The sequence below is a fragment of the Oryctolagus cuniculus genome, chromosome 8, assembly GCF_051225735.1.
Source record: "Oryctolagus cuniculus isolate XC-2025 breed Fujian yellow rabbit chromosome 8, ASM5122573v1, whole genome shotgun sequence".
NCBI lineage: Eukaryota > Metazoa > Chordata > Mammalia > Lagomorpha > Leporidae > Oryctolagus > Oryctolagus cuniculus.
This window is the reverse complement of record NC_142874.1, coordinates 85,189,729-85,217,327: the sequence shown is the minus strand read 5'-3', so window position 1 is coordinate 85,217,327 and position 27,599 is coordinate 85,189,729. Positions and strand designations below refer to the sequence as shown.

The 27,599-nt window shown below is 55.2% G+C and overlaps 1 protein-coding gene and 1 long non-coding RNA gene across 2 annotated transcripts in view; both read right to left on the bottom strand.

The window, feature by feature from the left end:
• Nucleotides 1–1,764: 1,764 nt before the first annotated feature.
• Nucleotides 1,765–7,241, bottom strand: LOC149125072 (uncharacterized). The gene is made up of 3 exons (XR_016212037.1): nucleotides 7,156–7,241; nucleotides 3,981–4,018; nucleotides 1,765–1,891 (listed from the first exon to the last, which is right to left on the bottom strand). It is a non-coding gene; the product is annotated as an uncharacterized LOC149125072 (long non-coding RNA).
• A 373-nt stretch (nucleotides 7,242–7,614) lies between these two features.
• LOC103350727 (rho GTPase-activating protein 20) overlaps nucleotides 7,615–27,599 on the bottom strand; it is a 200,924-nt gene continuing 180,939 nt past the window's right edge. Inside the window, exon 17 of the mRNA XM_089301779.1 lies at nucleotides 7,615–7,649. Coding sequence (XP_089157905.1) covers nucleotides 7,615–7,649 — 35 coding nt within the window. The remainder of the gene's footprint in view (nucleotides 7,650–27,599) is intronic.

Below are 27,599 nucleotides of genomic sequence, written 5' to 3'. Positions count from 1 at the left end.
GATCCAGCTCTCCACCATGGCCTAGGAAAGCAGTAGAAGATGGCCCAAGTGCTTGGGCCCCTGCACCTGCGTAGGAGACACAGAAAAAGCTCCTGGCTCATGGCTTCAGATCAGCACAGCTCCGGCCATTGCAGCCAATTGGGGAGCGAACCACCAGATGGAAGACCTCTCTCTCTGCCTCTCCTCTCTCTGTGTAACTCTGACTTTCAAGTAAATAAATCTTTTAAAAACTCAAAAAAATAGAGATAGAATTAAAATGTGATTTGGCAGTGATCACTTTTCAGTTAAGTTTCAGCACTGAAGAATAATTGTGTATTGATTACAGTATCAAGGTGGCATGTACCAATGCCATTTCACTAGTTCCAGTGATTAATTTCTGTTCACAATTGATCATAATGATAGGACTAAGAACCAAAGGGATCACATAAACAAGAATAGTGTCTGCAAATACTAGCTGATAGAATAAAACAGGGAGAGAACGATCCAACATGGGAAGTGAGATACACAGCAGACTCATAGAATGGCAGATGTCCTAAACAGCACTCTGGCCTCAGAATCAGCCCTTAAGGCATGCGGATCTGGCTGAAAAGACCATGAAAATATTTCAGGCATGGAAAGCCAAGACACTCTGGGGGAAAAAAAACCTAAATGAAAGATCTCCGCGAGTGAGATCCCAGCACAAAGAACGGGCCATCAAAGAAGGAGGTACCTTTCTCTGAAGGGAGGAGAGAACTTCCACTTTGACGATGGCCTTGTCTAAATAACATCAGAGTTAGTGAACTCAAGAGGCTTCCATAGCCTTGGCAGCTCATGACAAGAGCCTAGGGTGATTACTGATGCCATAAACAAGAGTGTCAATTTGTTAAGTCAACAACAGGAGTCACTGTGCACTTACTCCTCATGTAGGATCTCTGTCCTTAGCGTGCTGTACATTTAGATTTAATGCTATAACTAGTACTCAAACAGTATTTTTCACTTTATGTTTCTGTGTGGGAGCAAACTGTTGAAATCTTTACTTAATGTATGCTAAACTGAACTTCTATATATAAAGAGAATCGAAAATGAATCTTGAAGTGAATGGAAGGGGAGAGGGAGTGGGAAAGGGGAGGGTTGCGGGTGGGAGGGACGTTATGGGGGGGGAAGCCATTGTAATCCATAAGCTGTACTTTGGAAATTTATATTCATTAAATAAAAGTTAAAAATAAAAAAAATTTTTAAAAATGTGATTTGGTATGGACACAATTTTAAATCCATTCCAAGGTTTTATGGTATGCATCTTCATCAAATTTTGATGAGATTTTATAATATGAGCTTTCATGAACTTTCTGTGACTTCATGATGAAAAAATGTATGAAAATGCTACCATGAAGAAAACTATGTGTGGGTTTAAATTTTTTGTGCCAATATCAGCTCATATTTTCATTCTGTTTTTATATATTTCACTGTATCCTTAAATACTGATTTTATAGTAACTGTTGCATGTCCCCTTGAACAATGGAATTGGAAATTAAAGACTGAAATGGGTTGAGCTGAAATTTTGGAATCAGATCATTACATATTCCTTTTTGAATAAGTTTGTGAAGTGTGAAGTGTACAACATGATTTCCGCACAGTCAGAAGACATGACTCTTTGAAGTCAGTTATGAGCCAATTTGTTTATTTCTGGACAGAAAGAAAAATTTGTCAATTTTTTTTCTAAAAACACTCTTAGCTTCATGTTAAAGTGTAGGAAAATTAGTGATGTTCAACTGAGAATATGCTACCATTGAATGAAATAAAATGATACATTTCAGAGTAGGTGGCCCCCTACTAGATGTGAGTTTGCAGCTCTGCTTTATAGGGTCGATTACTGTTGTTCCAAAGCACCAGATATGATGAGATGGTTCCATTTCTGTTGAAATAAAAAGTGAAATAATATTCTCAGATTCTGGAGATATCCCAATTCCTGATTGAAGAACTGCCCCTAAGAATTTCCCCTAAGAAATGAGGTAAACGTCATTAAACCAAGAAAAGACACACATGAGAAAGAACTGATAATACATGTCTCCAGGTTATGAACCAAACTTCACCCTGTAAAAAAATTGCCTTTTGCCAATAATAACCTAGGTTTGCAGAGTGCTTGCTGGTACTACTGTGGAGAAGAGGAAGCCCTAAGAAATCATGCCAATGGAGCTCTTGAGTAACTGAGCGGACAGAGGACACAGCTGTGCCCTGGAATCCTCTTACAATGCAGGATTCCGGTGAATCGCCATACTTGACATGGGGTCAGATTCCAGGAGTGGCATTATTTATTTCACTGAAGATAAAACCTAAGTTTTCTTAGGACATATTCATAAAGTAAACTCAGTATGAGAGAGAGTGTGGCAAAAAAAGTACTTTAAAGCCAAGTGTCACACACTCATAAAGGAATATTTTCATGAGGTTTCTGAGACTTCATGCAATTTAAGGAAAATATGTGTTATGAAAAACCCATAGATATTATACTTTTTGAACCCAACAAATCCCCACTCTTCATTTTTAGAAGATTTACCTTTATCTTTGAATACTCTTTGTGTACAAAGCATTGGAATTAATCCCTGATAAAGCAAAAGAATAAGGAAAGGACCTGGTAGCTTGGAAAGTGTGCAACTGTGAACAAACACGGAACCACTTGATGCAAAATGGTTGTCTTGGTGTAGGTGCCTCTTGGCAATTCTCTACCCAGGAATTCCATCCATTCTTGGACAGAAACTGAATGTGTCAAGCAAAAATAGAAACCTTGTGCAAGCAGTCCTTACTGTGAGGTTAAATGAAGTGCATGGGGAAAAAAAAATCCTAAGGAGTCATGGTAACTGTGCTCCTCTGTAACTCAGAAGTCAGAGGGCAGTGTACTGGGTGGGCCCATACCAAGCTCAGGCTTGGGATCCTCTCCTGCTAGAGAATTCACTCAGTCATTATACTAGACACTGGTCTGGTCTGCAGTAGCAGGGTAATTTGTTCTGCTGAAGAAACACCAGGGAGCAGGAAAAATAATGTTAGGTGAGAGCATAATACACTCATGGTGTGGATTTCAGGAGGTTTCTGAGACAGCTTAGAGATAAGCTTATGAAAAGATAAAATTGATGAGCAAATTGATACCTAGAGTAAATGCTTTTTTGGACCAAAACAACTTCCTATTGTACCTTGATTTTTATATTTTAGTTTTTGTCTTTGAATACCAAATTGTGTTGCAGCATTAGAACTACTTTTAATGAAGGAAAAGAAAAAAATGAAACAAACTTGTAGCTTGGAAAATGTGAATTCAGTGTTGTACTGCAAACAAGTGTGAGGAAAACATGAAGACTATGTAGTTGGTTTTTTTTTGTTTTTTTTTTTGTTTTTTTTTTTTTGACAGGCAGAGTGGACAGTGAGAGAGAGAGAGAGAGAGAGAAAGGTCTTCCTTTGCCATTGGTTCACCCTCCAATGACCGCCACGGCCGGCACACCGTGCCAATCCGATGGCAGGAGCCAGGTGCTTCTCCTGGTCTCCCATGGGGTGCAGGGCCCAAGTACTTGGGCCATCCTCCACTGCACTCCCTGGCCACAGCAGAGAGCTGGCCTGGAAGAGGGGCAACCGGGACAGAATCTGGCGCCCGACCGGGACTAGAACCCGGTGTGCCAGCGCAGCAATCGGAGGATTAGCCTAGTGAGCTGCAGCGCCAGCACACTATGTAGTCTTAGTTTATGGGCCTCATGGGCAATTCTCTACCAAGAAACTTCACCCACCAGGGGAAGAAACTGAAGATATTTCAAGCAAAGTTTAAAAACAAACATTTTGAAACAGTAGTCCTTAGTCTTATGTTAAGTAAAATACAGAGAAAAGAAAAGAAAATCTTAAGGAAAAGAGATCCTAACTCAGCTTTCCAGCCACTTGGAATGCAGAGGACAGAAGAGATAGGTGGGCCCATCTGGGCTCAGGCGTGGCATCCTGTGCCATCTCGAGATTTTGGCCATTCACCCTACCTGGTATTGTGTCAACAGCAGTTGCAGCATCAAATCACCTGTAGAATGACAAACAAAAGTTGTCAGGATATTTCAGACAACAGACCCATCTCAACATCTGATGGCAGCAAAAGAAATTTGAAATCCAAGAAAATTGGCTCCTATTGTGGACTTGAATGAGTTTTCTGATACATCATTAAAATCAGTTTCTTAAAATATGGATAATGAAAAAAAGCTCATAGTTTAATAATTTTAGAACAAAACAAAATTCTTGTTTAAATTCATTCTTAGGTTTTTTTTTTCCCTTTTATCCTTGACTATTATTTGTATCTTAACAATCACAACTACTCTTTCAGAAGACAAAAAGATTATGATAAAAATCAAAGGTTTGGTAACTTGGAAAGTGCCCATTTGGTGTTTCTCTAGGAGTCAAGGATGGAATAGGAGGAATAAAAAATGGAGTAGATGAGGTTAAGTCCCCCACGGGAAATTCCCTGGCAAGGAACTCCATGCCTCCTGCACAGGATCTGAAGAGTCCAAGCCAAGTTAGAAAACTTCTACAAACATTTCTGCACAATAATTCTTAGTGTAAAGTTAAAAGATTTGTACAGAAAGATAAAATCCTGGTGCTTTGGCACAGTAGGTTAACCCTCCACCTGTGGTGCCAGCATCTCATATAGGTACTGGTCCTAGTCCCAGTTGCTTCTCTTCTGGTCCAGCTCTCCACCATGGCCTGGGAAAGCAGTAGAAGTTGGCCCAAGTGCTCCAGCCCCTGCATCCAGGTGGAAGGCCTGGAAGAAGCTCTTGTCTGCTGGCTTTGGACCGGTGCAGCTCTGACTATTGTGGTCATTTGGGGAGTGAACCAGCAGATGGAAGACCTTTCTCTGTCTCTCTCTCACTGTCTGTAATTCTACCTCTCAAATAAATAAATTAAAAAAATCTTTAAAATAAATAGAGAAAACCCTAAGGAATCAGGCCAGCTGTACTCTTAATAAGTAAGAAAAAGAGGAGAGAAAACATCAGTAGGCCCACTGCAAGGTTAGGCCTGGTATCCTCTCCCAGTGGAAGATTTTTGTCAGTCACCATATTTGACACTGGGTGGGCTTCCCCTGGAGTGTCATTCATTCTGTTGCAGAAAAAACTAAATCTGTCTTAAAATATTTTCATGAAACAGACTCATCTCAGTATCAGATAGTAATAACAAATTACTTTAAATACCAGCATCCTACACTTACAATGGGAATTTTCATGAGGTTTCTGAGACTTCATGTAGAAAAGCTAAGGAAAATATATGTTCTGGATTCATTTTTAGGTGTCTTATTTTTACCTTTCAACACTATTTGTGTAGAAAGTACTGAAATTACCCTGCATTATGGCAAAGGCATAAGGAGATACTGATACTATCTGGTAACATGAAAAGTGTCCATGCAGCGTGCAACTGTGAGACAATGATAGAGTAACAATGCAAAACACTCTTCTTATTTTAGGTGCCTCTTAGGCAATTTTCTACCCAGGAATTCCGTCCATTCTTCATGCACAGAAACTGAAGATGTCAAACAACATTACAAAACATGTGCAAGCATTCTAGAAAACGTAATTCATACTGTGAGGTGAAATGAAGTTTATTGGGAAAAACTATCCTAAGGAATCACGTCAACTGTGCTCTCCAGTAACTCAGAAGACAGAGTACAGTAGACACGGGTGGTCCCATAGAAGGTCAGACTTCTCTGAGATACACAGCAGACTCATAGAATGGCAGATGTCCTAAACAGCACTCTGGCCTCAGAATCAGCCCTTAAGGCATGCGGATCTGGCTGAAAAGACCATGAGAGTATTTCAGGCATGGAAAGCCAAGACACTCTGGGGGAAAAAAACAACCTAAATGAAAGATCTCCGCGAGTGAGATCCAGTGGAAAGAATGGGTCATCAAAGAAGGAGGTACCTTTCTCTGAAGGGAGGAGAGAACTTCCACTTTGACGATGGCCTTGTCTAAATATGATCAGAGTCAGTGAACTCAGGGGGCTTCCATAGCCTTGGAAGCTCATGATAAGAGCCTAGGGTGATTACTGATGCCATAAACAAGAGTGTCAATTTGTTAAGTCAACAACAGGAGTCACTGTGCACTTACTCCTCATGTAAGATCTTTGTCCTTAAGTGCGCTGTACATTGAGATTTAATGCTATAACTAGTACTCAAACAGTATTTTTCACTTTATGTTTCTGTGTGGGAGCAAACTGTTGAAATCTTTACTTAATGTATGCTAAACTGAACTTCTATATATAAAGAGAATCGAAAATGAATCTTGATGTGAATGGAAGGGGAGAGGGAGTGGGAAAGGGGAGGGTTGCGGGTGGGAGGGACGTTATGGGGGGGGAAGCCATTGTAATCCATAAGCTGTACTTTGGAAATTTATATTCATTAAATAAAAGTTTAAAAAAAAAAAAAAAAGAAGGTCAGACTTCTCATCTTATACCACTGGAGGATTTTGATCAGTGAATATACGTGACACTGTTCTGGTTTGGAGTAGTGGGGGAAATTTCTTATGTTGAAGAAAAACCAGGAGTTATCTTAGTATATTTGAAGACAACATACTCATTTTAACATGGAGCAACAGTAAAAGACAAAATATACTGAAACATAATACACCCATCATGTGGACTTCATGAGGCTTCTAAGAGGTAAGTTTATGTAAATACAATGGATGAGAACTTGACACACAGGTTTAACAATTTGGGGGAGCAAAACAAGTCCTCATGCTAACTTCCTTCTTACATTGTTTAATTTTTGTCTTTGAATACATTGTGTACTGACCATTACACTACCCCTTGGTAGAGCCAAAGGAAAAGGATGGAAAAAAATGAAAGAAACTGGCAAGTTGGAAAATTCCCACTCAGTGTACTCTAGCAAACAAATGATAGAAAAACATGAAGCAAAACACTTGTCTTAGTTTAGATACCTCAATGACAATTCTCTACTAAAGTCTCCTTTCTGTGAGGAAACTAAGGTTTTCAAGCAAAGTGAGAAAACTCAAACAGATATTTTTGAAAAGTAGTCCCTAGTGTTAGGTTAAAGGAAGTGCATAGAAATGAAGAAAAATACTAAGGAATGACGCTAACTCAACTCTTCAGTAACTCAGAATGCAGAGGACAGAAGGTTTTAGCTGCCATTGAAAATTTTTTTTACTCAGTCATCATACCTTACACTGATTCGTACTCCAGGGCAGCATTAAATCACCTGTGGAAGGTAAATCAAAAGTTTTCTTAGGATATTTTCAGAACGCAATCATTTTATCAGCTGACAACAGGAAAACATTATTTGAACCCATAGAAATATATGCTCATAATGTGGATTTTCATGAGTTTTCTGACACAAGAGAAACATAGGTTTATAAAGATAGGTACAATGAGAAAGTGGCTCATAGATTTAATGATTCAGCAACAAAAATGCCAATTTCAAATATATCCTTAGATTCCTTATTTCTTTTTCCTTAAATATCATTTGTGACTTAACAATTGCAAACACCCCTCAATAAAGAAAAAGCTAAGTATAGACAAAAGGAAAGGATACGGTAACTTGGAAAGTGCCTATTCTGTGTTCTGCTGGGAGCCACACAGAGAACAACATGAAACAAAAGCTTGGCCTTAGATTAGAGCCCTCAAGGACAATCTCTGCTGAGCAATTCCATCCTTCCTGGATAACAACCGAAGAGACCAAGTCAAGTTAGTGGTCACATGAATATTTTGAAAATGGATTCTTTGTGTAAACTTAAAGAAACTGTATGGAAGTAAGAAGAAATCCTAAGGAAATACACCAAAGTGCTTTTCAGTAACTAAGAAGATAAAGTACAAAAGTAAAGTGTGGTCCCACTCTAGATTCGGGCTGAATATTCACACAGTGAAGATCATGGTCAGTCACACACCTTGACACTGACTGGATTTCCATTGTGGTGCTACTTATTCTGTTGATGAAAAGAACTAAGGCTGTCTAAAGATGTTTTCAGAAAACACACCCATATCAATATGCACATGGTTTAAAACAAATTATTTTACATCCTACCATGTTTAATTCATAATGATGATTGTCATGAACTTTATGGTACCCCCAAAAGAGAAGTAAAGGAAAATGCATGAGAACAAAACAGATAGATAGGAGAGTTGTTTTGAAAAAAAAACAATTCCTATTTTAAATTTCTTCAAGATGTTTTATTTGTATTTGAACAGCAGCTGAGAACAAAGCATCAGATGACCTTAGGATACAGCAAAGGGGTAAAGATAGAAAATCCCAAAGTTTCTGGTAACATGCAAAATGCCCACAGAATGCACAGCTGTTGGCCAATGAGAGATGATGCGCTTCCACATGATGGTCTTGTACAGATGTCACATGGGCAAATCTCTATCGAGGAAATACATCCTTCTGTGGCAGAAACTAAAGGTTTCAGGAACATTAAGAAAACATAGCCAAACGTTCTGGGAAAAGTAGCTCTCAGCATTAGCCTGAAAGCATGGTAGACATATTGCAAAGGAGTTCTCAGAACTTATGCCACATGACATCTTCAGCATCTCATAGATCAGAGGACATAAAACATATGGACCCCTACTGAGCTGAGGCATGGTATTATTTGCCACTGGAAGGCTCTGGTCATTCACCATGCCTGATTCTGGGTCTGACTCCAGTGAGACTATCATACTTCCTGTGGAAGAAAAAACAAAAGTTGCCTAAGTAGATTTTCAGATGCAGATCCAACTCCGTGTCAGAAAGCAGGAACAGAAGTGATCTCCAACCCAAACAACACATTCTCATAATGTGGATGTTCACTAGTTTTCTGAGACATAATAAGGGTAAGTCTATAAAAATCCAAATTAGGAGAAAATGGGGAGATGTTGTCATGTTTTGAGAGAAAAAGAACTGGCAAGTTGAAATTCATTCTTAGAGGTTTGTTTATGTCCTTGGCAATCATTTGAGTTTAAAGAATTTCCCTTCCACTTGGAGAAAATGAGACAACAGTCATAGATGAAAAGAAAGGATCCAGTAATTCAGAAAGTGCTCTCTCCATGTCCCAGTGGGAGCCAAAAAGAACAATATGATGCACAACCCACTGTCCAAGTACAGGAGCCACATGGATAACTCCATCAAGGAATCTGGTCTCTCCTGGACAGCAACTGAAGACTTAAATTCACATGACAAAGTCATGCAAATATTTAGGCAAGTTTATCCTTCATGGAGGGCTCCAGAAATGTAGATAGGATGCAACAAGCTACTAAGCAACCATGCCAACTCTTCAGTAAAGCAATAGACAGAATACAAATGACATGGATGACACATGCCAAGCTCAGGCATGCCCTTCTCTTCGCATGGAGGATTTGGGCCAGGTATATGTGTGGAAATGGTTAGGATTTCCAAGTTGGTTAGATTGACTCCACTGCAGATATACCTAAAAGTGTCTTAGGATAGGTTGAGAAAACACACTCAACCTGCTATTACAAGCAAATCAATGATTTGACATCCCAGCAAATGGTACTCAAAATCAACACTTTCTGGAGGTTTCTGAGACATCATAAACTAAGAATCAACTACATATCAGAAGTACCAAATGGAAAGCTAGAATACTACAAGGAAAAAAGTGTGTGGCACGTGGTGGTATAGAACTTGTGTACCAAGCATTGCAGTGACCATAAACAGCTGCAAAAGCATAAGGAGAGAGAAACTGAACATCTTTGTAATCTTGGAAAGTGGATATTGAGTGTGCACCTGTGAGGCCAGTGTAGAGGCACAGGAAGCAAACTGGCTGTCTCAGCAAATGTGCCCCAGGGGCAATGTTGTACCTAGGAACTCTATCCTTCCAGGACAGAAAATCAAAGGTTTCCAGCAACATAAGAAACACAAAGGAAAAACTTGGAAAAGCAACCCCTAGTGTTCAGAGAAAGGATAAGCAGAGAATATCAAAGGAACTTGTAAGGCATTCTGATATGTGAGCACATCAAGTGCTCAAGAGAACAGAGGTTAGAACAGAAGTGTCCCCAAAGGGAGACTGGTGTTAGCATCACTGGACACAGTTTGAGTCTGATCAGTTATCATACCATCCTAAATGTCAGAATCCCATGTAATCATCAGGTCTTTGGGTAAGGGAAAGAAAATAAGTCCTCGGTGATTTTTCAGACAGTATACCCATTTCCACATCAGAGAGGAATAAAATCAATATTTCTGAAACACAGAGATGAACACACTCACAATGGATGTTCCTGACAATTCTGACTCATGCTCCCGTACATGCAAACATGCATTATGGGAAATGGCTCTTGGATTTCAAACAGCTGGAGTAAAATCATTTCCTGTGCGCCACTCATTCTTAAAGGTTTTCTTTCTGTCCAGGGACATATCTTGATACTCCTAATTGCAAAGACAATCCCAGACAACCAAAGAATAGAGAAAGATGTAATGAGAGATCTGGTAACGTACAAATGGCACAAATGGTGTCTACCTGGGAGACAAATAAAGTCACAGGTAGTCAGAGTGTTTTTTAGTTTGGCACCATCTCAGACAATATCTGAAAACTTTTCTACTATATTTACAAATGTTCGAATAAGGAAAACAGGAATGGAACAACATGCAAATATAGGTGCAGGTTGGCTCCACTCACACTGGAGCATTAGGTTCAGCGAGAAGACTTGACACTTGACACCTGATTAGGGTTCTGCTATTATTTCATCCATGGAAGGATCCAGGCATACTGAATTGAGTGACTGAGAAGACAGATTCCATTCAGCATTAGTATAGAGTAACAAAAAATAACTTCCTAACTAAAGAGTAACAAAGAAAAACTAAAAGGCTCTGAGAAAATTCAAAAATGCTGAGTCGTTATGAAGCAGTGTTCAGCCAATGACAGGATTCATGAGGACAAATGGCTGTCATGCAGGACACGACTTTCACACGAGCACTTCTAAACTGAAGAAACGCATCCATATTAAGCACAAGTATGAAGATTCCAAAACAGGTAGACACACAGACACATTTTCAGAATAAGTAGACACTTAGCAATAACATTCCACTACAAAAATGTCACGTGAAAAAGAAAAAAACCAGCAACTCTAAAGCACAAACCACAAATGAGCCAAACAGATTGTTCCTAAGTTCAAATGAGGGCGCTACAAGTTTGGGGACAACCTTGTGTAACTACATAGACCGCAGTACCTACAAAAAAAATAAATAAAACAGAAAACCATGGATTCACAGAAAGAGGACACTGAGAAAAATGTCCTTAAGCATGGCAAATTACAGCAAACAAAGTACATATTACACGGCAAAGGAAAAATGGACACTGAGAGAGAACAAAAAACTGTACCACTAAGAGAGAGAAAAAAAAGAAAACCTTTCAGGAAGGTTAGGAAAATCGAATCAAATGAGATTGAAAAAGCAGTGCTAAGGATAGTTCAAACACTTGAGGACAAAATGAAAGATATATGTAAGCAAGACAAAGTAATCCTACGACACAGGACACCTTATGGGAACAAGGAATAACTTAGTGGCAGGTTCCCGGTCCCGCAGGGACGAGGAAAGCCCGTTCTCGCTCAGGGAGCTCCGGCAACCCAGCGGGCACCCAGGGGCAGAGGACACAAGACACACGGGCCCCTACCATGGTCAGGCTCGGTTCTCTTGGTCATGCGTGAGGTCGGCACGTCGGGCAGAGGTTCCCGGGTGCCGGGCTCGGTGTCTGCGGAAGAAGAAGAGACACAACGCACTTGGCCTGAGTGAGGGTCTTTTCAGGCAACACACCTGCCTCCGCCTAGGGAACCAGGCAGAGCAATGTTCTCCCGGCCCCACACCTCCCAACGCCTACTGTGGGTACCTGGGTCAGTGCGGAGACAGCACGGGCGTGTGCCTAGGCCACAAAGAATCCCGACCAAGGGAAACTGGTGGACCCGGGGCCGGGCCAGGGCGGGCAGTCCCCCTGCGTCGGGCCGCACAAGGCCCGGTGCCTCCCCACCCTCCAAGTGGGCTCCCCTCCTGGGCTAGGGCTCGCGGGCTAAGAGCGGCCCTTCCTTTCCCCACGGCAAGGCGACGAGGAAGGGCAAGTGAAAGGATCCAGGAACTGGGCAAGCGCCACCCCCGGGTTCCAGTGGGAGCCAACAAAGAACCTGACGGCACCCAGCCCCCTGTCTCAGGGGAGGGGCCAGGTGGGCACACCTCGAGCAATCCTCTGGGCCCTCCAGGACAGCAACGGAGCACCGTGTCCAGCACGGGCTCCGGCCAGCCAGTCCCCGCTGGACGGCTCCCCGCGTCGGGGCAAGAGGGGAGAAAAAGCGGACGAAGCAACCGCGCCCTCTCTCATCTGCGCTCACTCAGGCCACGGAGGACAGACGGGCAAGCGTGGCTAGCTACACACGCCAGCCCGGGTCTGGGCTTGTCCACGAGCGGACGACTGGCAACCGGCCCACCCAGGACACTGGGTCAGATTCTCCTGTTGGCCTGGCCGACTACACGGCAGACAAATCCCCAGCTGTCTGAGGGCACGGCACGGCACGGCACGGCACGGCACGGCACGGCTCGAGAACACGCTCGTGCCAGCGTCAGAGGGCAAATCGATGCCTGCCTGGTCCTCAGGCAGCCGCCACGCCTCCTGGACGCTGCCCCGGGAGCTCTGCTCGGAGACCAGCCAAAGCCAAGAGGAAGGCAAGGACGTCTCAGGAGAAGCAGAGGCACAGAGAACCATCCTTGCGGAGCCCAAGGTGCCCGCGCCTAAGGCCCCTGCGCACACTGGGCCACCAGGGGCAGTGGGGCACTCCACGCCGGGTCCCATGAGGCTTCTGCACTCGCAGCCTCCGTGGAAACTCAGGGCATGCTGGCTGGGAGTGTTGCACCAGACGGGGTCACGGCAGGAGCAGACGTGGCGAACAGGAAGCACACCCCCCTCCCAGACGGGTTAGGAGGCCACAAGGGCACGAAACGGACAACTTGCAGACAGCCCCAGGCAGCGTGCAGCCAATGAGAGAACCCGGGAGGACACACGGCCCCATCTCGGAGCACCTGACTCGCACTGCGGCCCCTCTCTCCCCAGGAAGCACATCCTTCCTGGGCAGAGAGCCGAGGATGCCACCACGGCTCCAGAGCACAGGCCAGCGTTTCGGGACGAGGAATCGCTTGGCGACAGCTTCCCGGTCCCGCAGGGACGAGGAAAGCCCGTTCTCGCTCAGGGAGCTCCGGCAACCCAGCGGGCACCCAGGGGCAGAGGACACAAGACACACGGGCCCCTACCATGGTCAGGCTCGGTTCTCTTGGTCATGCGTGAGGTCGGCACGTCGGGCAGAGGTTCCCGGGTGCCGGGCTCGGTGTCTGCGGAAGAAGAAGAGACACAACGCACTTGGCCTGAGTGAGGGTCTTTTCAGGCAACACACCTGCCTCCGCCTAGGGAACCAGGCAGAGCAATGTTCTCCCGGCCCCACACCTCCCAACGCCTACTGTGGGTACCTGGGTCAGTGCGGAGACAGCACGGGCGTGTGCCTAGGCCACAAAGAATCCCGACCAAGGGAAACTGGTGGACCCGGGGCCGGGCCAGGGCGGGCAGTCCCCCTGCGTCGGGCCGCACAAGGCCCGGTGCCTCCCCACCCTCCAAGTGGGCTCCCCTCCTGGGCTAGGGCTCGCGGGCTAAGAGCGGCCCTTCCTTTCCCCACGGCAAGGCGACGAGGAAGGGCAAGTGAAAGGATTCAGGAACTGGGCAAGCGCCACCCCCGGGTTCCAGTGGGAGCCAACAAAGACCCTGACGGCACCCAGCCCCCTGTCTCAGGGGAGGGGCCAGGTGGGCACACCTCGAGCAATCCTCTGGGCCCTCCAGGACAGCAACGGAGCACCGTGTCCAGCACGGGCTCCGGCCAGCCAGTCCCCGCTGGACGGCTCCCCGCGTCGGGGCAAGAGGGGAGAAAGAGCGGACGAAGCAACCGCGCCCTCTCTCATCTGCGCTCACTCAGGCCACGGAGGACAGACGGGCAAGCGTTGCTAGCTACACACGCCAGCCCGGGTCTGGGCTTGTCCACGAGCGGACGACTGGCAACCGGCCCACCCAGGACACTGGGTCAGATTCTCCTGTTGGCCTGGCCGACTACACGGCAGACAAATCCCCAGCTGTCTGAGGGCACGGCACGGCACGGCTCGAGAACACGCTCGTGCCAGCATCAGAGGGCAAATCGATGCCTGCCTGGTCCTCAGGCAGCCGCCACGCCTCCTGGACGCTGCCCCGGGAGCTCTGCTCGGAGACCAGCCAAAGCCAAGAGGAAGGCAAGGACGTCTCAGGAGAAGCAGAGGCACAGAGAACCATCCTTGCGGAGCCCAAGGTGCCCGCGCCTAAGGCCCCTGCGCACACTGGGCCACCAGGGGCAGTGGGGCACTCCACGCCGGGTCCCATGAGGCTTCTGCACTCGCAGCCTCCGTGGAAACTCAGGGCATGCTGGCTGGGAGTGTTGCACCAGACGGGGTCACGGCAGGAGCAGACGTGGCGAACAGGAAGCACACCCCCCTCCCAGACGGGTTAGGAGGCCACAAGGGCACGAAACGGACAACTTGCAGACAGCCCCAGGCAGCGTGCAGCCAATGAGAGAACCCGGGAGGACACACGGCCCCATCTCGGAGCACCTGACTCGCACTGCGGCCCCTCTCTCCCCAGGAAGCACATCCTTCCTGGGCAGAGAGCCGAGGACGCCACCACGGCTCCAGAGCACAGGCCAGCGTTTCGGGACGAGGAATCGCTTGGCGACAGCTTCCCGGTCCCGCAGGGACGAGGAAAGCCCGTTCTCGCTCAGGGAGCTCCGGCAACCCAGCGGGCACCCAGGGGCAGAGGACACAAGACACACGGGCCCCTACCATGGTCAGGCTCGGTTCTCTTGGTCATGCGTGAGGTCGGCACGTCGGGCAGAGGTTCCCGGGTGCCGGGCTCGGTGTCTGCGGAAGAAGAAGAGACACAACGCACTTGGCCTGAGTGAGGGTCTTTTCAGGCAACACACCTGCCTCCGCCTAGGGAACCAGGCAGAGCAATGTTCTCCCGGCCCCACACCTCCCAACGCCTACTGTGGGTACCTGGGTCAGTGCGGAGACAGCACGGGCGTGTGCCTAGGCCACAAAGAATCCCGACCAAGGGAAACTGGTGGACCCGGGGCCGGGCCAGGGCGGGCAGTCCCCCTGCGTCGGGCCGCACAAGGCCCGGTGCCACCCCACCCTCCAAGTGGGCTCCCCTCCTGGGCTAGGGCTCGCGGGCTAAGAGCGGCCCTTCCTTTCCCCACGGCAAGGCGACGAGGAAGGGCAAGTGAAAGGATCCAGGAACTGGGCAAGCGCCACCCCCAGGTTCCAGTGGGAGCCAACAAAGAACCTGACGGCACCCAGCCCCCTGTCTCAGGGGAGGGGCCAGGTGGGCACACCTCGAGCAATCCTCTGGGCCCTCCAGGACAGCAACGGAGCACCGTGTCCAGCACGGGCTCCGGCCAGCCAGTCCCCGCTGGACGGCTCCCCGCGTCGGGGCAAGAGGGGAGAAAAAGCGGACGAAGCAACCGCGCCCTCTCTCATCTGCGCTCACTCAGGCCACGGAGGACAGACGGGCAAGCGTGGCTAGCTACACACGCCAGCCCGGGTCTGGGCTTGTCCACGAGCGGACGACTGGCAACCGGCCCACCCAGGACACTGGGTCAGATTCTCCTGTTGGCCTGGCCGACTACACGGCAGACAAATCCCCAGCTGTCTGAGGGCACGGCACGGCACGGCACGGCACGGCACGGCACGGCACGGCACGGCTCGAGAACACGCTCGTGCCAGCGTCAGAGGGCAAATCGATGCCTGCCTGGTCCTCAGGCAGCCGCCACGCCTCCTGGACGCTGCCCCGGGAGCTCTGCTCGGAGACCAGCCAAAGCCAAGAGGAAGGCAAGGACGTCTCAGGAGAAGCAGAGGCACAGAGAACCATCCTTGCGGAGCCCAAGGTGCCCGCGCCTAAGGCCCCTGCGCACACTGGGCCACCAGGGGCAGTGGGGCACTCCACGCCGGGTCCCATGAGGCTTCTGCACTCGCAGCCTCCGTGGAAACTCAGGGCATGCTGGCTGGGAGTGTTGCACCAGACGGGGTCACGGCAGGAGCAGACGTGGCGAACAGGAAGCACACCCCCCTCCCAGACGGGTTAGGAGGCCACAAGGGCACGAAACGGACAACTTGCAGACAGCCCCAGGCAGCGTGCAGCCAATGAGAGAACCCGGGAGGACACACGGCCCCATCTCGGAGCACCTGACTCGCACTGCGGCCCCTCTCTCCCCAGGAAGCACATCCTTCCTGGGCAGAGAGCCGAGGACGCCACCACGGCTCCAGAGCACAGGCCAGCGTTTCGGGACGAGGAATCGCTTGGCGACAGCTTCCCGGTCCCGCAGGGACGAGGAAAGCCCGTTCTCGCTCAGGGAGCTCCGGCAACCCAGCGGGCACCCAGGGGCAGAGGACACAAGACACACGGGCCCCTACCATGGTCAGGCTCGGTTCTCTTGGTCATGCGTGAGGTCGGCACGTCGGGCAGAGGTTCCCGGGTGCCGGGCTCGGTGTCTGCGGAAGAAGAAGAGACACAACGCACTTGGCCTGAGTGAGGGTCTTTTCAGGCAACACACCTGCCTCCGCCTAGGGAACCAGGCAGAGCAATGTTCTCCCGGCCCCACACCTCCCAACGCCTACTGTGGGTACCTGGGTCAGTGCGGAGACAGCACGGGCGTGTGCCTAGGCCACAAAGAATCCCGACCAAGGGAAACTGGTGGACCCGGGGCCGGGCCAGGGCGGGCAGTCCCCCTGCGTCGGGCCGCACAAGGCCCGGTGCCACCCCACCCTCCAAGTGGGCTCCCCTCCTGGGCTAGGGCTCGCGGGCTAAGAGCGGCCCTTCCTTTCCCCACGGCAAGGCGACGAGGAAGGGCAAGTGAAAGGATCCAGGAACTGGGCAAGCGCCACCCCCGGGTTCCAGTGGGAGCCAACAAAGAACCTGACGGCACCCAGCCCCCTGTCTCAGGGGAGGGGCCAGGTGGGCACACCTCGAGCAATCCTCTGGGCCCTCCAGGACAGCAACGGAGCACCGTGTCCAGCACGGGCTCCGGCCAGCCAGTCCCCGCTGGACGGCTCCCCGCGTCGGGGCAAGAGGGGAGAAAAAGCGGACGAAGCAACCGCGCCCTCTCTCATCTGCGCTCACTCAGGCCACGGAGGACAGACGGGCAAGCGTGGCTAGCTACACACGCCAGCCCGGGTCTGGGCTTGTCCACGAGCGGACGACTGGCAACCGGCCCACCCAGGACACTGGGTCAGATTCTCCTGTTGGCCTGGCCGACTACACGGCAGACAAATCCCCAGCTGTCTGAGGGCACGGCACGGCACGGCACGGCACGGCACGGCACGGCACGGCTCGAGAACACGCTCGTGCCAGCGTCAGAGGGCAAATCGATGCCTGCCTGGTCCTCAGGCAGCCGCCACGCCTCCTGGACGCTGCCCCGGGAGCTCTGCTCGGAGACCAGCCAAAGCCAAGAGGAAGGCAAGGACGTCTCAGGAGAAGCAGAGGCACAGAGAACCATCCTTGCGGAGCCCAAGGTGCCCGCGCCTAAGGCCCCTGCGCACACTGGGCCACCAGGGGCAGTGGGGCACTCCACGCCGGGTCCCATGAGGCTTCTGCACTCGCAGCCTCCGTGGAAACTCAGGGCATGCTGGCTGGGAGTGTTGCACCAGACGGGGTCACGGCAGGAGCAGACGTGGCGAACAGGAAGCACACCCCCCTCCCAGACGGGTTAGGAGGCCACAAGGGCACGAAACGGACAACTTGCAGACAGCCCCAGGCAGCGTGCAGCCAATGAGAGAACCCGGGAGGACACACGGCCCCATCTCGGAGCACCTGACTCGCACTGCGGCCCCTCTCTCCCCAGGAAGCACATCCTTCCTGGGCAGAGAGCCGAGGACGCCACCACGGCTCCAGAGCACAGGCCAGCGTTTCGGGACGAGGAATCGCTTGGCGACAGCTTCCCGGTCCCGCAGGGACGAGGAAAGCCCGTTCTCGCTCAGGGAGCTCCGGCAACCCAGCGGGCACCCAGGGGCAGAGGACACAAGACACACGGGCCCCTACCATGGTCAGGCTCGGTTCTCTTGGTCATGCGTGAGGTCGGCACGTCGGGCAGAGGTTCCCGGGTGCCGGGCTCGGTGTCTGCAGAAGAAGAAGAGACACAACGCACTTGGCCTGAGTGAGGGTCTTTTCAGGCAACACACCTGCCTCCGCCTAGGGAACCAGGCAGAGCAATGTTCTCCCGGCCCCACACCTCCCAACGCCTACTGTGGGTACCTGGGTCAGTGCGGAGACAGCACGGGCGTGTGCCTAGGCCACAAAGAATCCCGACCAAGGGAAACTGGTGGACCCGGGGCCGGGCCAGGGCGGGCAGTCCCCCTGCGTCGGGCCGCACAAGGCCCGGTGCCTCCCCACCCTCCAAGTGGGCTCCCCTCCTGGGCTAGGGCTCGCGGGCTAAGAGCGGCCCTTCCTTTCCCCACGGCAAGGCGACGAGGAAGGGCAAGTGAAAGGATCCAGGAACTGGGCAAGCGCCACCCCCGGGTTCCAGTGGGAGCCAACAAAGAACCTGACGGCACCCAGCCCCCTGTCTCAGGGGAGGGGCCAGGTGGGCACACCTCGAGCAATCCTCTGGGCCCTCCAGGACAGCAACGGAGCACCGTGTCCAGCACGGGCTCCGGCCAGCCAGTCCCCGCTGGACGGCTCCCCGCGTCGGGGCAAGAGGGGAGAAAAAGCGGACGAAGCAACCGCGCCCTCTCTCATCTGCGCTCACTCAGGCCACGGAGGACAGACGGGCAAGCGTGGCTAGCTACACACGCCAGCCCGGGTCTGGGCTTGTCCACGAGCGGACGACTGGCAACCGGCCCACCCAGGACACTGGGTCAGATTCTCCTGTTGGCCTGGCCGACTACACGGCAGACAAATCCCCAGCTGTCTGAGGGCACGGCACGGCACGGCACGGCACGGCACGGCACGGCACGGCACGGCTCGAGAACACGCTCGTGCCAGCGTCAGAGGGCAAATCGATGCCTGCCTGGTCCTCAGGCAGCCGCCACGCCTCCTGGACGCTGCCCCGGGAGCTCTGCTCGGAGACCAGCCAAAGCCAAGAGGAAGGCAAGGACGTCTCAGGAGAAGCAGAGGCACAGAGAACCATCCTTGCGGAGCCCAAGGTGCCCGCGCCTAAGGCCCCTGCGCACACTGGGCCACCAGGGGCAGTGGGGCACTCCACGCCGGGTCCCATGAGGCTTCTGCACTCGCAGCCTCCGTGGAAACTCAGGGCATGCTGGCTGGGAGTGTTGCACCAGACGGGGTCACGGCAGGAGCAGACGTGGCGAACAGGAAGCACACCCCCCTCCCAGACGGGTTAGGAGGCCACAAGGGCACGAAACGGACAACTTGCAGACAGCCCCAGGCAGCGTGCAGCCAATGAGAGAACCCGGGAGGACACACGGCCCCATCTCGGAGCACCTGACTCGCACTGCGGCCCCTCTCTCCCCAGGAAGCACATCCTTCCTGGGCAGAGAGCCGAGGACGCCACCACGGCTCCAGAGCACAGGCCAGCGTTTCGGGACGAGGAATCGCTTGGCGACAGCTTCCCGGTCCCGCAGGGACGAGGAAAGCCCGTTCTCGCTCAGGGAGCTCCGGCAACCCAGCGGGCACCCAGGGGCAGAGGACACAAGACACACGGGCCCCTACCATGGTCAGGCTCGGTTCTCTTGGTCATGCGTGAGGTCGGCACGTCGGGCAGAGGTTCCCGGGTGCCGGGCTCGGTGTCTGCGGAAGAAGAAGAGACACAACGCACTTGGCCTGAGTGAGGGTCTTTTCAGGCAACACACCTGCCTCCGCCTAGGGAACCAGGCAGAGCAATGTTCTCCCGGCCCCACACCTCCCAACGCCTACTGTGGGTACCTGGGTCAGTGCGGAGACAGCACGGGCGTGTGCCTAGGCCACAAAGAATCCCGACCAAGGGAAACTGGTGGACCCGGGGCCGGGCCAGGGCGGGCAGTCCCCCTGCGTCGGGCCGCACAAGGCCCGGTGCCACCCCACCCTCCAAGTGGGCTCCCCTCCTGGGCTAGGGCTCGCGGGCTAAGAGCGGCCCTTCCTTTCCCCACGGCAAGGCGACGAGGAAGGGCAAGTGAAAGGATCCAGGAACTGGGCAAGCGCCACCCCCGGGTTCCAGTGGGAGCCAACAAAGAACCTGACGGCACCCAGCCCCCTGTCTCAGGGGAGGGGCCAGGTGGGCACACCTCGAGCAATCCTCTGGGCCCTCCAGGACAGCAACGGAGCACCGTGTCCAGCACGGGCTCCGGCCAGCCAGTCCCCGCTGGACGGCTCCCCGCGTCGGGGCAAGAGGGGAGAAAAAGCGGACGAAGCAACCGCGCCCTCTCTCATCTGCGCTCACTCAGGCCACGGAGGACAGACGGGCAAGCGTGGCTAGCTACACACGCCAGCCCGGGTCTGGGCTTGTCCACGAGCGGACGACTGGCAACCGGCCCACCCAGGACACTGGGTCAGATTCTCCTGTTGGCCTGGCCGACTACACGGCAGACAAATCCCCAGCTGTCTGAGGGCACGGCACGGCACGGCACGGCACGGCACGGCACGGCACGGCTCGAGAACACGCTCGTGCCAGCGTCAGAGGGCAAATCGATGCCTGCCTGGTCCTCAGGCAGCCGCCACGCCTCCTGGACGCTGCCCCGGGAGCTCTGCTCGGAGACCAGCCAAAGCCAAGAGGAAGGCAAGGACGTCTCAGGAGAAGCAGAGGCACAGAGAACCATCCTTGCGGAGCCCAAGGTGCCCGCGCCTAAGGCCCCTGCGCACACTGGGCCACCAGGGGCAGTGGGGCACTCCACGCCGGGTCCCATGAGGCTTCTGCACTCGCAGCCTCCGTGGAAACTCAGGGCATGCTGGCTGGGAGTGTTGCACCAGACGGGGTCACGGCAGGAGCAGACGTGGCGAACAGGAAGCACACCCCCCTCCCAGACGGGTTAGGAGGCCACAAGGGCACGAAACGGACAACTTGCAGACAGCCCCAGGCAGCGTGCAGCCAATGAGAGAACCCGGGAGGACACACGGCCCCATCTCGGAGCACCTGACTCGCACTGCGGCCCCTCTCTCCCCAGGAAGCACATCCTTCCTGGGCAGAGAGCCGAGGACGCCACCACGGCTCCAGAGCACAGGCCAGCGTTTCGGGACGAGGAATCGCTTGGCGACAGCTTCCCGGTCCCGCAGGGACGAGGAAAGCCCGTTCTCGCTCAGGGAGCTCCGGCAACCCAGCGGGCACCCAGGGGCAGAGGACACAAGACACACGGGCCCCTACCATGGTCAGGCTCGGTTCTCTTGGTCATGCGTGAGGTCGGCACGTCGGGCAGAGGTTCCCGGGTGCCGGGCTCGGTGTCTGCAGAAGAAGAAGAGACACAACGCACTTGGCCTGAGTGAGGGTCTTTTCAGGCAACACACCTGCCTCCGCCTAGGGAACCAGGCAGAGCAATGTTCTCCCGGCCCCACACCTCCCAACGCCTACTGTGGGTACCTGGGTCAGTGCGGAGACAGCACGGGCGTGTGCCTAGGCCACAAAGAATCCCGACCAAGGGAAACTGGTGGACCCGGGGCCGGGCCAGGGCGGGCAGTCCCCCTGCGTCGGGCCGCACAAGGCCCGGTGCCTCCCCACCCTCCAAGTGGGCTCCCCTCCTGGGCTAGGGCTCGCGGGCTAAGAGCGGCCCTTCCTTTCCCCACGGCAAGGCGACGAGGAAGGGCAAGTGAAAGGATTCAGGAACTGGGCAAGCGCCACCCCCGGGTTCCAGTGGGAGCCAACAAAGAACCTGACGGCACCCAGCCCCCTGTCTCAGGGGAGGGGCCAGGTGGGCACACCTCGAGCAATCCTCTGGGCCCTCCAGGACAGCAACGGAGCACCGTGTCCAGCACGGGCTCCGGCCAGCCAGTCCCCGCTGGACGGCTCCCCGCGTCGGGGCAAGAGGGGAGAAAAAGCGGACGAAGCAACCGCGCCCTCTCTCATCTGCGCTCACTCAGGCCACGGAGGACAGACGGGCAAGCGTGGCTAGCTACACACGCCAGCCCGGGTCTGGGCTTGTCCACGAGCGGACGACTGGCAACCGGCCCACCCAGGACACTGGGTCAGATTCTCCTGTTGGCCTGGCCGACTACACGGCAGACAAATCCCCAGCTGTCTGAGGGCACGGCACGGCACGGCTCGAGAACACGCTCGTGCCAGCATCAGAGGGCAAATCGATGCCTGCCTGGTCCTCAGGCAGCCGCCACGCCTCCTGGACGCTGCCCCGGGAGCTCTGCTCGGAGACCAGCCAAAGCCAAGAGGAAGGCAAGGACGTCTCAGGAGAAGCAGAGGCACAGAGAACCATCCTTGCGGAGCCCAAGGTGCCCGCGCCTAAGGCCCCTGCGCACACTGGGCCACCAGGGGCAGTGGGGCACTCCACGCCGGGTCCCATGAGGCTTCTGCACTCGCAGCCTCCGTGGAAACTCAGGGCATGCTGGCTGGGAGTGTTGCACCAGACGGGGTCACGGCAGGAGCAGACGTGGCGAACAGGAAGCACACCCCCCTCCCAGACGGGTTAGGAGGCCACAAGGGCACGAAACGGACAACTTGCAGACAGCCCCAGGCAGCGTGCAGCCAATGAGAGAACCCGGGAGGACACACGGCCCCATCTCGGAGCACCTGACTCGCACTGCGGCCCCTCTCTCCCCAGGAAGCACATCCTTCCTGGGCAGAGAGCCGAGGACGCCACCACGGCTCCAGAGCACAGGCCAGCGTTTCGGGACGAGGAATCGCTTGGCGACAGCTTCCCGGTCCCGCAGGGACGAGGAAAGCCCGTTCTCGCTCAGGGAGCTCCGGCAACCCAGCGGGCACCCAGGGGCAGAGGACACAAGACACACGGGCCCCTACCATGGTCAGGCTCGGTTCTCTTGGTCATGCGTGAGGTCGGCACGTCGGGCAGAGGTTCCCGGGTGCCGGGCTCGGTGTCTGCGGAAGAAGAAGAGACACAACGCACTTGGCCTGAGTGAGGGTCTTTTCAGGCAACACACCTGCCTCCGCCTAGGGAACCAGGCAGAGCAATGTTCTCCCGGCCCCACACCTCCCAACGCCTACTGTGGGTACCTGGGTCAGTGCGGAGACAGCACGGGCGTGTGCCTAGGCCACAAAGAATCCCGACCAAGGGAAACTGGTGGACCCGGGGCCGGGCCAGGGCGGGCAGTCCCCCTGCGTCGGGCCGCACAAGGCCCGGTGCCACCCCACCCTCCAAGTGGGCTCCCCTCCTGGGCTAGGGCTCGCGGGCTAAGAGCGGCCCTTCCTTTCCCCACGGCAAGGCGACGAGGAAGGGCAAGTGAAAGGATCCAGGAACTGGGCAAGCGCCACCCCCGGGTTCCAGTGGGAGCCAACAAAGACCCTGACGGCACCCAGCCCCCTGTCTCAGGGGAGGGGCCAGGTGGGCACACCTCGAGCAATCCTCTGGGCCCTCCAGGACAGCAACGGAGCACCGTGTCCAGCACGGGCTCCGGCCAGCCAGTCCCCGCTGGACGGCTCCCCGCGTCGGGGCAAGAGGGGAGAAAAAGCGGACGAAGCAACCGCGCCCTCTCTCATCTGCGCTCACTCAGGCCACGGAGGACAGACGGGCAAGCGTGGCTAGCTACACACGCCAGCCCGGGTCTGGGCTTGTCCACGAGCGGACGACTGGCAACCGGCCCACCCAGGACACTGGGTCAGATTCTCCTGTTGGCCTGGCCGACTACACGGCAGACAAATCCCCAGCTGTCTGAGGGCACGGCACGGCACGGCACGGCACGGCACGGCTCGAGAACACGCTCGTGCCAGCGTCAGAGGGCAAATCGATGCCTGCCTGGTCCTCAGGCAGCCGCCACGCCTCCTGGACGCTGCCCCGGGAGCTCGGAGACCAGCCAAAGCCAAGAGGAAGGCAAGGACGTCTCAGGAGAAGCAGAGGCACAGAGAACCATCCTTGCGGAGCCCAAGGTGCCCGCGCCTAAGGCCCCTGCGCACACTGGGCCACCAGGGGCAGTGGGGCACTCCACGCCGGGTCCCATGAGGCTTCTGCACTCGCAGCCTCCGTGGAAACTCAGGGCATGCTGGCTGGGAGTGTTGCACCAGACGGGGTCACGGCAGGAGCAGACGTGGCGAACAGGAAGCACACCCCCCTCCCAGACGGGTTAGGAGGCCACAAGGGCACGAAACGGACAACTTGCAGACAGCCCCAGGCAGCGTGCAGCCAATGAGAGAACCCGGGAGGACACACGGCCCCATCTCGGAGCACCTGACTCGCACTGCGGCCCCTCTCTCCCCAGGAAGCACATCCTTCCTGGGCAGAGAGCCGAGGATGCCACCACGGCTCCAGAGCACAGGCCAGCGTTTCGGGACGAGGAATCGCTTGGCGACAGCTTCCCGGTCCCGCAGGGACGAGGAAAGCCCGTTCTCGCTCAGGGAGCTCCAGCAACCCAGCGGGCACCCAGGGGCAGAGGACACAAGACACACGGGCCCCTACCATGGTCAGGCTCGGTTCTCTTGGTCATGCGTGAGGTCGGCACGTCGGGCAGAGGTTCCCGGGTGCCGGGCTCGGTGTCTGCGGAAGAAGAAGAGACACAACGCACTTGGCCTGAGTGAGGGTCTTTTCAGGCAACACACCTGCCTCCGCCTAGGGAACCAGGCAGAGCAATGTTCTCCCGGCCCCACACCTCCCAACGCCTACTGTGGGTACCTGGGTCAGTGCGGAGACAGCACGGGCGTGTGCCTAGGCCACAAAGAATCCCGACCAAGGGAAACTGGTGGACCCGGGGCCGGGCCAGGGCGGGCAGTCCCCCTGCGTCGGGCCGCACAAGGCCCGGTGCCACCCCACCCTCCAAGTGGGCTCCCCTCCTGGGCTAGGGCTCGCGGGCTAAGAGCGGCCCTTCCTTTCCCCACGGCAAGGCGACGAGGAAGGGCAAGTGAAAGGATCCAGGAACTGGGCAAGCGCCACCCCCGGGTTCCAGTGGGAGCCAACAAAGACCCTGACGGCACCCAGCCCCCTGTCTCAGGGGAGGGGCCAGGTGGGCACACCTCGAGCAATCCTCTGGGCCCTCCAGGACAGCAACGGAGCACCGTGTCCAGCACGGGCTCCGGCCAGCCAGTCCCCGCTGGACGGCTCCCCGCGTCGGGGCAAGAGGGGAGAAAAAGCGGACGAAGCAACCGCGCCCTCTCTCATCTGCGCTCACTCAGGCCACGGAGGACAGACGGGCAAGCGTGGCTAGCTACACACGCCAGCCCGGGTCTGGGCTTGTCCACGAGCGGACGACTGGCAACCGGCCCACCCAGGACACTGGGTCAGATTCTCCTGTTGGCCTGGCCGACTACACGGCAGACAAATCCCCAGCTGTCTGAGGGCACGGCACGGCACGGCTCGAGAACACGCTCGTGCCAGCATCAGAGGGCAAATCGATGCCTGCCTGGTCCTCAGGCAGCCGCCACGCCTCCTGGACGCTGCCCCGGGAGCTCTGCTCGGAGACCAGCCAAAGCCAAGAGGAAGGCAAGGACGTCTCAGGAGAAGCAGAGGCACAGAGAACCATCCTTGCGGAGCCCAAGGTGCCCGCGCCTAAGGCCCCTGCGCACACTGGGCCACCAGGGGCAGTGGGGCACTCCACGCCGGGTCCCATGAGGCTTCTGCACTCGCAGCCTCCGTGGAAACTCAGGGCATGCTGGCTGGGAGTGTTGCACCAGACGGGGTCACGGCAGGAGCAGACGTGGCGAACAGGAAGCACACCCCCCTCCCAGACGGGTTAGGAGGCCACAAGGGCACGAAACGGACAACTTGCAGACAGCCCCAGGCAGCGTGCAGCCAATGAGAGAACCCGGGAGGACACACGGCCCCATCTCGGAGCACCTGACTCGCACTGCGGCCCCTCTCTCCCCAGGAAGCACATCCTTCCTGGGCAGAGAGCCGAGGACGCCACCACGGCTCCAGAGCACAGGCCAGCGTTTCGGGACGAGGAATCGCTTGGCGACAGCTTCCCGGTCCCGCAGGGACGAGGAAAGCCCGTTCTCGCTCAGGGAGCTCCGGCAACCCAGCGGGCACCCAGGGGCAGAGGACACAAGACACACGGGCCCCTACCATGGTCAGGCTCGGTTCTCTTGGTCATGCGTGAGGTCGGCACGTCGGGCAGAGGTTCCCGGGTGCCGGGCTCGGTGTCTGCGGAAGAAGAAGAGACACAACGCACTTGGCCTGAGTGAGGGTCTTTTCAGGCAACACACCTGCCTCCGCCTAGGGAACCAGGCAGAGCAATGTTCTCCCGGCCCCACACCTCCCAACGCCTACTGTGGGTACCTGGGTCAGTGCGGAGACAGCACGGGCGTGTGCCTAGGCCACAAAGAATCCCGACCAAGGGAAACTGGTGGACCCGGGGCCGGGCCAGGGCGGGCAGTCCCCCTGCGTCGGGCCGCACAAGGCCCGGTGCCACCCCACCCTCCAAGTGGGCTCCCCTCCTGGGCTAGGGCTCGCGGGCTAAGAGCGGCCCTTCCTTTCCCCACGGCAAGGCGACGAGGAAGGGCAAGTGAAAGGATCCAGGAACTGGGCAAGCGCCACCCCCGGGTTCCAGTGGGAGCCAACAAAGAACCTGACGGCACCCAGCCCCCTGTTCTCAGGGGAGGGGCCAGGTGGGCACACCTCGAGCAATCCTCTGGGCCCTCCAGGACAGCAACGGAGCACCGTGTCCAGCACGGGCTCCGGCCAGCCAGTCCCCGCTGGACGGCTCCCCGCGTCGGGGCAAGAGGGGAGAAAGAGCGGACGAAGCAACCGCGCCCTCTCTCATCTGCGCTCACTCAGGCCACGGAGGACAGACGGGCAAGCGTGGCTAGCTACACACGCCAGCCCGGGTCTGGGCTTGTCCACGAGCGGACGACTGGCAACCGGCCCACCCAGGACACTGGGTCAGATTCTCCTGTTGGCCTGGCCGACTACACGGCAGACAAATCCCCAGCTGTCTGAGGGCACGGCACGGCACGGCACGGCACGGCACGGCACGGCACGGCTCGAGAACACGCTCGTGCCAGCGTCAGAGGGCAAATCGATGCCTGCCTGGTCCTCAGGCAGCCGCCACGCCTCCTGGACGCTGCCCCGGGAGCTCTGCTCGGAGACCAGCCAAAGCCAAGAGGAAGGCAAGGACGTCTCAGGAGAAGCAGAGGCACAGAGAACCATCCTTGCGGAGCCCAAGGTGCCCGCGCCTAAGGCCCCTGCGCACACTGGGCCACCAGGGGCAGTGGGGCACTCCACGCCGGGTCCCATGAGGCTTCTGCACTCGCAGCCTCCGTGGAAACTCAGGGCATGCTGGCTGGGAGTGTTGCACCAGACGGGGTCACGGCAGGAGCAGACGTGGCGAACAGGAAGCACACCCCCCTCCCAGACGGGTTAGGAGGCCACAAGGGCACGAAACGGACAACTTGCAGACAGCCCCAGGCAGCGTGCAGCCAATGAGAGAACCCGGGAGGACACACGGCCCCATCTCGGAGCACCTGACTCGCACTGCGGCCCCTCTCTCCCCAGGAAGCACATCCTTCCTGGGCAGAGAGCCGAGGACGCCACCACGGCTCCAGA